We start from the raw sequence: 11,238 nt of genomic DNA, 5'->3' as shown, positions 1-11,238 counted from the left end.
ATTAATATGATTAAATTCAGTTCAGACATGAAACTGGCGGCCGGATCAACTCCAGCACAGTCTCTTGAGAGTGTTGACTGTTAAGGTACCTTTGAGCAAGGCAGCCAGTCTCTGTCCATACATGAATAAATATGCCTAAGTCCTGTTTATGTGTAAACAACATAATTTCATGAAGTAGCCTTCTTCTAAGTGTACAACAAAAATCAACAATCAGACATTTAAGAAAAGAGAAGAAACAAACTCATTTATTAATTAACTTTGGTTTTATTGTCACCCCTCTAAAAGATCTTAAAACCCCCAAAACATGATGACATCATCAGGACAGGAAACCCCTCCTACTTGAGTAATATCACCAACATGGCTGCTTCAATAAAAACATAAAACATCATTCAATCAAACAAACAAACAAACAAACAAACAAACAAACAAACAAAAGGCCCCAACCACTTTGATTGACAGGTCCGGTCTGATTTCTGATTGGTCCAGAGAGAGCAGTCATGACAGACAAGACACATACCTGATCAATAATCATCAATAAAATTTCCACATACTAACTGATCAACTGAGACAATAAAATAAAATAAAACACATGACGACATCATAAAACCAGAGGGTCAAAGGTCAGATGGTCTCAGGAGGCCTGAGGCTTCTGGGAGTCCACTGGAGAGGACAAGTCCTGTAAGCAGAGACAGTAGAGACACAGTAGAGTCACAGTAGAGACACAGTGGAGTCACAGTAGAGACACAGTAGAGTCACAGTAGAGACACAGTAGAGACACAGTAGAGTCACAGTAGAGACACAGTGGAGTCACAGTAGAGACACAGTAGAGACACAGTAGAGACACAGTAGAGTCACAGTAGAGACACAGTAGAGTCACAGTAGAGACACAGTAGAGTCACAGTAGAGTCACAGTAGAGTCACAGTAGAGACACAGTAGAGACACAGTAGAGTCACAGTAGAGACACAGTGGAGTCACAGTAGAGACACAGTAGAGTCACAGTAGAGACACAGTAGAGACACAGTAGAGTCACAGTAGAGTCACAGTAGAGACACTTCTCACCTCCTTCATCTCCTTAGCAGTGGCCTCCTCCTCCTCAGCAAGACACACCTCCATCTTGTCCTCCATCTTCTCCTCCTCTCCTCCTCCCCCGTCTCCCCCCTCCATCCCGTGTTCGGCCTCCCACTCCTGAAGAACCTCGTCCAGGTTAAATCTCCTTCTGTAGTTCACCAGGAAGTTCTTCACCTGAACCACCGATTTGTTACCAATCACATCTGAGATTGCCTGGAAGTCCCGCCCATATTTTCTGATGGCTGTGTGACAAGAGAGATGAACACCGGTAGGTTGAATACATCAGTTCACCTGGTGACAGATGAGATGGATACACCAGTTCACCTGGTGACAGGTGAGTTAGATACACCAGTTCACCTGGTCACAGGTAGATTAGGTGTTACCTTGTACAGCGAGCAGCTGTTCCTCTGTGGTCCAACGAGTGTTAAACTTCTGATTAACCTGCAACAGAAAATAACACCATGAAGACAAACAGTTGCTGTGCTGCTGTACTGCTATGTTGCTGTGTTGCCATGGTTACCTCAGGTTGTCTGAACTCGTCGACTCCTGAGCTGATTTTATCCTTCAGACAACTGTTCGACTGTTTGATGGTCTGAATCTGAAACAGAGACAGAGACAGAGAGAGAGAGAGAGAGACAGAGAGAGAGAGAGAGACAGAGAGAGAGACAGAGACAGAGAGAGAGAGACAGAGAGAGAGAGAGACAGAGAGAGAGAGACAGAGACAGACAGAGACAGAGAGAGAGAGACAGAGAGAGACAGAGACAGAGACAGAGAGAGAGAGACAGAGAGAGAGACAGAGAGAGAGAGAGAGACAGACAGAGAGAGAGAGACAGAGAGACAGAGAGAGAGAGAGACAGAGACAGAGACAGAGAGACAGAGAGACAGAGAGAGAGAGACAGAGACAGAGACAGAGACAGAGAGAGACAGAGAGAGAGAGAGACAGAGAGAGAGAGAGAGACTGCTGATCAGACAGACAGACAGGTGATCAGTAAAACAGACAGGTGGTCAGTCATACGGACAGACCTGTCTCTTGATGGAGACCAGCTGACAGTCCAGTTGTCTGATGAATCCCTGAGGAGACGAAGACGACAGCGAGACAACGTCCTCCTGATTCAGAAACATTCCTCTGGGAGGACGTTTCTTCAACCGCTGAGACGCCTTACTGCCTGTCTATAGGTGCACAGAGAGACAGACAGGTCAACTATAGACAGGTACAGAGACAGACAGGACAGATGTTATAAAGACACAGGTAACCGGTGGACAGGTGATGGCTGTTCAGCTGTTACCTTCAGTCCAGCAGCTGGTTTGACCTCTGACCTCTCTGATCCAGAACTCACCTGAAACAACACCAGTCTGTCAGATGACTGAACCAGTTCATCATTCATAAAACCAGTTAGACAGAAACAGCCAGTAAACAGAGAGTACTTCTTACCTCTTTCTTGTCGTCTTTATTCGGGTCGTACTCTGTGTCACTTGGAGGATTTATGTTTACGTCCTCGACTTCGTCGTCGCTGAAACAAAATTTAACTTGACTTCAGAATCTACCAATCACATCACTGGAGTTCACCGGTAGTTCTACCTGCAGGGTCACGTCACCTCTTGTGCTGTCTTTTACCTGGAGTGTTACTACAGCTGTGGAAATTTCTTGAGAATAACATGCATCGCGATGCAGACGTAGAAGATTCTGATTGACTCAGACGGATCAGAATGGAGAGTCTGCAGCTCCCGTTAATTGTTTGTCCTCAGCTGGACAATAAAGTTGCGTTGCTCTCATGCTTTGAGTTGTAGGCAGACATTAGGCTAACGGTCCTGCTGTAGGAGGGATGTCGGAGGGAGGCAGAGATCATCTGATAGCAACTCGCCTAGAATTATCTTGCTGCACATGTTGGATGTTAAGAACTTGCTGTGAAGCACGAAATGGATGAGACTTCTGCCTCACAACAATCTCTGATCACATCAGCCATGTTCAACTGAAACCAACGTCTGCAGCCATAAATAAGAACTGTTACAGCCGCTAATCAGCCGAGATCTGAGGAGCTGCTGTCGACTCTGCCGTGCAGCAGTGAGAGAGGTGCAGCAGAGTCCAGGGATGTGTTACCAGTCTTGTTACCGGTGTTACCTGTGCAGGCGGCAGCTCACCTGTCTCCTCTCTCCCTTTTGTGTTTTCGCGTCTGTCGATCCATCAGACTTGTTTTACTGCGACTTTTCTTCCAGGAGTAATAAAATCGGACGAGACTTGCCATCGACTTATCAGGTAACTAAAGAGAGAGACGATGTATAACCATCACTTCAGTCAGCAGTGAACACACAAATATACAGACAAACACACACACACACAGAGTCTGCAGTGTGGTTGTTGGTCACAGTGATATAAGCAACATGTTTACTGGTAACGAACCATCTGCTGGATGCGGTGGAAGCTCTTTCCGTGGAAACTGAAGGCCTGTTCGAACAGGACTCTGTCCTCCACCGTCCACTCGTCAGGAAACGGAGTGAAGTTCGGCAGGTCGGCAAGAGATTTCTCAATGTTGTGTTTGTGCCAGAAGAGCATCCCAAGAGCCTAGACACACACACACACACGTATTTATAATATTGATGTATATGTATATGTATATGTATATATATATATATATATATATATATATATATATATATATATATATATATATATATATATATATATATGTATATATATATGTATATGTATATATATATATATATATATATATATATATATATATATATATATATATATATATATATATACATATACACATATACACATATACATATACATATACATGCATATATATATATATATATATATATATATATATATATATATATATATATATATATATATATATATATATATATATATATATATATATATATATATATATATATATATATATATATATATATATATATATATATATATGTATATATATATGTATATGTATATATATATATATATATATATATATATATATATATACATATACACATATACACATATACATATACATATACATATATATATATATATATACATATATATATATATATATACATATATATACATATATATACATATATATACACATATATATATATATATATATATATATACATATATATATACATATATATATATATACATATATATATATATATATATATATATATTATATATACATATACATATATGTATATATATATATATATATATATATATACATATATATATATATATATATATATATATATATATATATATATATATATATATATATATATATATATATATATATATATATATATATATATATATATAATAACATTAAAATCATATATCAGCAATACACTGTGAGGGCCAGACAACCCTCTGTGCTACATGCGAGGAGTGAAAGCGTCGGTGTACCTGCTCCATGTTGTAGCCGTGTTTCTCTTTGGCGATGTTGACGTACTCGTCCACTGCAACACAAAACAAACTGTAAACATCTGGAGCATCAAACATCTGCTTCATCAATTCTACATGTGCACTCTTACACTGAGTGTGGTTCAGACAGCTGCTGGGGATCCAGACCAACATGCCAAGGTTTTCTCTGAGCTGAGCAGCCTGCGCCACCTCTGAGAACACAGACAGACGGACAGTGTTAATATCATCAACATAAAGCGCAGGTGTCCGGCAGACCCTCTCCCTCTTTATCAGTGCTGTTGCACTCACTGTCCACTTTATCAGGAACACCTGTTCAGTGATCAGAGTGCATGTCACAGTAAGACTGGTCAATAAAACAACCTCGACCATTTTCATGATAAAAAAACCCAACAAATTTATGACATTTTCAATAGTTATTTTTGAGTCCGTTGTCCTCCACCTAGAAAACATCACACCAACAGACAATCGCACAGCAGAGACACAAATACATGAGGTGGATGCATGTTTCTGGCCCCTCCCACTCACAACTCAGAATGATGGTGACCACCTGTGTGTAGAGCTGACACGAGAAAATGAGCGGTCCGAATAGCAACATCGAGTGCTAGGTAACTGACAAAGAAGAAGAAATTGTACCGAAAAAAGGTCAGAGCACTTCGCTCATTTGGAAATAGTTCTCCTACCTGAAGTCTGACAGACCAGCATCAGATGTAAAATGTGTCAGCGACCACCAATTCATCTCAACAGGTACTGACCCAAACAGAACTCTGAGAGCATGACTTACAACAGACCAGCCCCATTGCTTCTACTAGTCAAACTTCACTTCCACAACCGACAATCGCTGCTTCTTTTTCAGCCATTGTCCCATATGAGAAGAAACCAAAGCGATACAAAGACAGAACCAGCACCATTATGAACTGTACGCCTAAAGATGTGATGCCTGTAAGCTCAGTTTAAAAACAGGCTCCAAGAAGCTCATGATGTCACAGATGCCAAGTTCACTCTGCTAACATCCCTCAGCTGTACGCAGGGCGGAGGGTCAAGGTGGAGCAGCTCAGAGATGATATGTGGTCTGGTCATACATCCGAACCACATTAGATCATACAGAACCACATCAGATCGTACAGAACCACACCAAGTCTTACAGAACCACATCAGGTCTTACAGAACCACACCAAGTCTTACAGAACCACATCAGGTCTTACAGAACAGGAGGCTGATGAAGTTGAACTGATCAACTACCTGCAGTATTCACAGATACAGAAGCATCATAATCCTCAACATTTAACTTTTCATAATTTTCTTTAATCACTGTTCAGTTCAGTAGACTACCTCTAACATGTTTGAGACACGTTTGTTGAACACTGCTAGTCAAAGTTTGGACACACCTTCTCATTTAATGGTTTTTCTTTATTTTCATGACTGTTTACATTGTAGATTCTCACTGAAGGCATCACAACTATGAATGAACACATATGGAATTATGTAGTTAAGTTAAAAATAGTGAAATAACTCAAAACCTGTTTCATATTTTAGATTCCTCACAGTAGCCACCATTTGCTTTGATTACTGCTCTGCTCACTCTTGGCATTCTCTCCATGAGCTTCATGAGGTCGTCACCTGAAATGGTTTTCCAACAGTCATGAAGGAGTTCCTAGAGATGCTGAGCTCTTGTTGGCCCTTTTACCTTCACTCTGCATTGTCCAGTTGACAATTGTCATTGTCCTGTTGAAAAATAAATGATGGTCCAACTAATTGCAAACCAGATGAGATGGCATGTGGCTGCAGGATGCTGTGGTAGCCATGCTGGTTCAGCGTGTCTTCAGTTTTGAATAAATCCTCAACAGTGTCACCAGCAAAGCAGCCTCACACCATCACACCTCCTCCTCCAGGTTTCACAGTGGGAACCATGTAGAGACCATCGTTCACCTTTTCTGCGTCGCACAAAGACACGGTGGGTGGAACCAAACATCTCAATTTTGGACTCATCAGACCAAAGCACAGATTTCCACTGGTCTAATATCCATTCTTTGTGTTTCTTGGCCCAAACAAATCTCTTCTGCTTGTTGCTTTCCTTATAGTGTTTTTTTAGCAGCTGTTTGACCATAAAGGCCTGATTCACACAGTCTCCTCTGAACAGCTGATGTAGAGATGTGTCTGCTACTAGAACTCATCTGGGCTCTGATCTGAGGTGCTGTTCACTTGTGATTTCTGCGGCTGGTGACTCAGATGAACTTCTCCTCAGCAGCAGAGGCGACTCCTGGTCTTCCTTTCCTGGGGCGGTCCTCATGTCAGCCAGTTTCGTCATAGCGCTCAATGGTTCTTGCGACTGCACTTGGGGACACATTCAAAGTTTTTGCAATTTTCCAGACTGACTGACCTTCAGTTCTTAAGGTAATGATGGACTGTCGTTTCTCTTTACTTAGCTGATTGGTTCTTGCTATAATAACCAAGCTGACTTCTGCACAACACAACTGATGGTCCCAAACCCATTAAGAAGGCAAGAAATTCCACAAATGAACCGTGACAAGGCACACCTGTGAAGTGGAGACCATTTCAGGTGACTCCATCATGAAGCTCACTGAGAGAAGGCTGAGGGTTTGCAGCTGTCAACAAAGCAAATGGTGGCTACTGTGAGGAACCATAATTAACTTTCTGGTTTGTTTTGGGTTCTGTAAATAGAATACTCTTAAAATTGTAAATTCAACATTATCATTATTGTTAAATATATATTGTGATAATTAACAAAATCGATCAATTTAAAAAAAAGTATTGTGACTACAGTTTTGGATGCATCGCCCAGCCCCACTTCAGGGTACATGTCAGAGTCAGAGTACACAGTATGCATGACACAGGTACAACAGTCTGAAACTGATGATGAACGGTTCTGATCCAAACTGTAGACCTGATCCAGGATCAACACCAGTGTGTGAGAGCTAATGTTGTACTAAGGAACTAGACTCAGCTGAAGAGGACTGGGACCAGTTTGACAGGTCTGCGAACCAGTATCATGAACTTTAGCGATTGTGTTGTTCGAGGCTACCACCAAGGCTACCGAGCCGTCTTTAGATTCTTACCCGGGTCAAAGTCTGGAACCACGGCCTGGTACTGCGGTCCGACCCGCATCCCTCCGCCACCTGTACACACACGCACACAGACACACACAGCAGTACTCAGTCGCAGTACTTAAGACACAGTACACAGAAGTAATCCAGTGACCGAGGCTACCCACCATGCTCCTCATCGCTGCTGGAGCCTGAACTTCCTTCTTCCCAGCAGCTGGTTCCATTACCGGACAAACTCTTCCCGCTGGGGTTAGCTGCTCCTGGGCCACTGCTGCCACCTCCCGCCGGGGCTCTGCCCCTCCGCTTCCCCGGAGCCTCGGGGTTTCTCTCCAGCATCGCCGGCATGACGAGAACGGAGCAGCTCGGTCTAGCGGCTAACTCCGGCTAACAGTTAGCTAGTTAGCTAAGCTGCCCTGCTAACAGCACCGAACCAGATAACTAGCCTCGGAGCTCAGCTGTGTTTGGTCCGGAGAGCAGCGCGAAGTTCTGGTGTGAAGCGGAGTGTCGGAGGCGGAAATGACCCGCGTGATGAAGCTAACAGAAGCTAACAGAAGCTTAATGAGCTCCAGCAGGAAGATGCTAACAGTTCACCCGGGACTGAAGCTTCACACTGAGTCCCAAAAGTTCCGGAACAAGAACCAGACGGAACCGGACCGACACCGACAGACGAAACCACCGACACTGAGAGAAGCTTAAGTATCGATAACCATGAAAGGAAGTGATCAGAGATCAGACACACTAAGCTAATCGATCACAGAGGAGACTCTGTGTGAGTGTGTGTTTGCGTGTGTGTGTTCAAATAGGTGTAATAATAATAAACATGTTTTATATCAACTTTCACTTCCTGTTCGATTCATTTCACAGTAAACGGACTCAGTTTTATATTAATGTTATTTAATGTTCGTTAGTGTTTGTTAATGTTTATTAATGTTTATTAATGTTTTTGACGTTTATTACTGTTTATTAATGTAGTGATTAACCTCAATAGCTCGTTCTGTGAACAGACATGTAATCATATAATCAAACTGCTGCTGTAAAGATATAAAATGTGTCTTCAGAGGAAACAAACACACTGATTATGTTGTTGTAGTCACATGTATATATTGATTATAGGTGATAAGTTGGAGGCTGAAGTTAATGGATGCCAGGTTAAAGTTCCAACAGAAACAACTGTGATGGTTTATCAGGCCCAATCAGGCCCGGCTTGGTCCAAGTGCTGGTCATCTCCCACCTGGATTACTGGACTCCCAGCTTCTGCAACTTAACTGTTGCAGCATATCCAGAACGCTGCGATAATGCAAACAAAGGTTGTGCAGCGAAGTCGCAACTCTTCTCTGTTCTAGAGCCTCAGTGGTGGAACAAACTCCCGACCAGCGTCAGGACAGCAGAGTCACTCTGTGTCTTCAGCAGAAGACTCAAGACTTCAGCTCGACCCTGCAGAGCATGAAGGAAGGAACAGTTGGGAACCGCTGACAGGGTCATGGGCAGCCAAGGCTCACTGATTCCCGTGGGCAGCATAGGCTGGCCCGTGTGGTCCGATCCAACAGACAAGCTACTGTTGCTCACCTTGCTGAAGAAGTTAATGCTGGTTCTGATACAGAGGTGTCAGAATACACAGTGTGCATTGCAGTTTGTTGTGTATGGGGCTGCAAAACCGCAGACCAATCAGGGTGTCCAGGCTGACCCCTGTCCACTGCCGAAAGTGCCAACAATGAGCAAGTGAGCATCAGAACTGGACCACGGAGCAATGAAAGAAGGTGGCCTGTCTGATAAATCACATTTTCTTTTACATCATCTGCATGGCCAGGTGCGTGTGCGCTGCTTACCTGAGCAACACATGGCACCAGGATGCACTATGGGAAGAAGGCAAGCCTGCTTGCCTGATGCTTTGGGTAATGTTCTGCTGGGGAACCTCGGGTCCTGCCATCCAATTGCTGTCCAATTGCTAAATTTGTGCATAAGTTTTTGAAATTTACAAAGTTATATGTAACTATTTACATTTAAATGCAGGCGATGCCTCAGGCTCAGGGCTCCTCAGCTCATTCCTGCCTGCTCCACATTCAGCAGTCTCGTCCTTGTTTTGACTCACAACACAAAAAAAATGACTACACTACACACTAAACACACTACACTAAACACTATGTAACATACTAACTATACACTCCAAACACACTGTCACTGTCACTCTTTCACTGCCGTCCCTCCCACAACTGTCCCTGTTCCTCAGCAACCAGATCATGTGGTTTGGCATATAATTTTGTGATTGGTTGGTGTGGTGCCTTTTTCCACCAATAGGTAAGGGAGTAGCACAGTTCTTTTTTGCTTGCAAATACTTCCTGCTTGCGGAAACTTTCGTGAGAGAGGCCCGTTTTGACCGTTTCTTCCTGCACCAAACGGCAGCAAACGTGACAGCAGTGTTTGCAAAAAAGTGTGGCGGAGATTATTTATCAAGTTCGGTTTCACTTGGGCTGTCAACACGATTTAAAAACTGGTATATAGTTTGAAGGCTGCGCCAACACATACGGCAGAACTGAGACTCACGGAGGCTGTGTCTCACTGCTACGTCCTCTTAAACACACACAAAGAGACACACACAGTTGTGTACAGAAGTATCAGCCTCTTCAGACTCCTGAACTGCAGTAGAAATCAGTTTTTCTTCTTGAGTCAAATTTCTGTGAACAAACCAGCGATGAAGAACCATGAATCCTTTTTGACCTTTTATTGATCAGCATGTTATGTGTGTGAATCAATCAAGTTTTCTGGACAACAGACAGTTGTTGACTCTGACTTCACCTGTGCAGGATGTGATGATGTCACTGGTGTGATGTTGCTCATCCTGTTTCACGTTTCTGTCACGTGTTTACTGACATTATGTTTTATTTTGAAAGGATTGATCTAATTTTGATATATTTCATTTACAACTTCTTCTTTTATAGAGAAAAGACAGGACGTTGAGGCCTCATCAAACCTCTCCCATCACATAAAGGGGGACAAGAAGAAAATAAAAACACTTTAACAGCTTTTTTGACAAGAAAATCAAACCCTTTAAATGATCCAAGAGGTTTTATTGATGTAATATTTATCTCCTCCTTTGATCTGTTGATGATGTCATTGGATGTTGTTTGTTTGTTGTGATGTAATCTAGTGAGGTCATCATTAGTTACTAAGGTGAAAGAGACCTGAACAAACCTGTGTAACACAATCTGATCAGAGATCAATAACAGTCATGACTGTGATTGGTTCATTTGAAAGGTGTGCAATTATACACAGTGACCAACAGGAGGAGCTCCTTTTATTCTGACAGATCAGCTGATCTCAACTTCCTGATGATGATGAAGTTCACTGGCTGTGTCTCAGTTCAGGTCTGCATCCTTCAGAGGAGCATCTGAAGTCTGTCCCAGTCTGAAGGCTCCTCCGGAGGCTCCTTCTTCTCCCTGTTTCTGGAGGATGCACCGCTACGATCCTTCGTAGCCTCACACATCCCAGGATTCTTTGCACGCCTGATAAAGAAGAAAAAAAAGAGAGAAAATGGCGACATCGCGCGGTGTAGATCATCACTTTCGCAGGCCTGGGCGGCAGAAATCGTGATGTAAGGGTAAAACATCAGGTGACACAACCAGGAAATGCTCCAGAGGCTCGACCGTCACATTTAACAACAGCTGACC

General features: G+C 42.6%; 1 protein-coding gene across 1 annotated transcript; it reads right to left on the bottom strand.

Annotated features, from left to right (window-relative positions):
* Positions 1-243: 243 nt before the first annotated feature.
* On the bottom strand, positions 244-8,387 carry rcor1 (REST corepressor 1). The gene is made up of 13 exons (XM_037072151.1): positions 7,741-8,387; positions 7,586-7,645; positions 4,622-4,702; positions 4,494-4,546; positions 3,468-3,629; positions 3,209-3,327; positions 2,502-2,580; positions 2,356-2,406; positions 2,093-2,239; positions 1,590-1,667; positions 1,453-1,510; positions 1,061-1,311; positions 244-676 (listed from the first exon to the last, which is right to left on the bottom strand). Exons 1-13 carry the CDS (start codon positions 7,916-7,918, stop codon positions 632-634), a joined length of 1,362 nt encoding a protein of 453 aa, XP_036928046.1. The 5' UTR covers positions 7,919-8,387; the 3' UTR covers positions 244-631.
* Positions 8,388-11,238: the final 2,851 nt, after the last annotated feature.

The sequence above is a fragment of the Acanthopagrus latus genome, chromosome 16 (genome assembly GCF_904848185.1).
Source record: "Acanthopagrus latus isolate v.2019 chromosome 16, fAcaLat1.1, whole genome shotgun sequence".
NCBI classification, from domain to species: domain Eukaryota; kingdom Metazoa; phylum Chordata; class Actinopteri; order Spariformes; family Sparidae; genus Acanthopagrus; species Acanthopagrus latus.
Note: the sequence above shows the minus strand (reverse complement) of the source record. Positions and strands in the feature narration are given on the sequence as shown.

What these genes read in the sequence shown, in the direction of transcription:
- rcor1 (XM_037072151.1), bottom strand. Translation starts at nt 7,918, where the DNA reads ATGCCGGCGATGCTGGAGAGAAACCCCGAGGCTCCGGGGAAGCGGAGG. An exon ending in GGTTCCAGACTTTGACCCGG is followed by an intron (nt 4,703 to 7,585) that starts GTAAGAATCTAA and finishes CTGTGTTCTCAG; the next exon opens with AGGTGGCGCAGGCTGCTCAG. An exon ending in ACAGCTGCTCGCTGTACAAG is followed by an intron (nt 1,312 to 1,452) that starts GTAACACCTAAT and finishes CTTGTCACACAG; the next exon opens with CCATCAGAAAATATGGGCGG.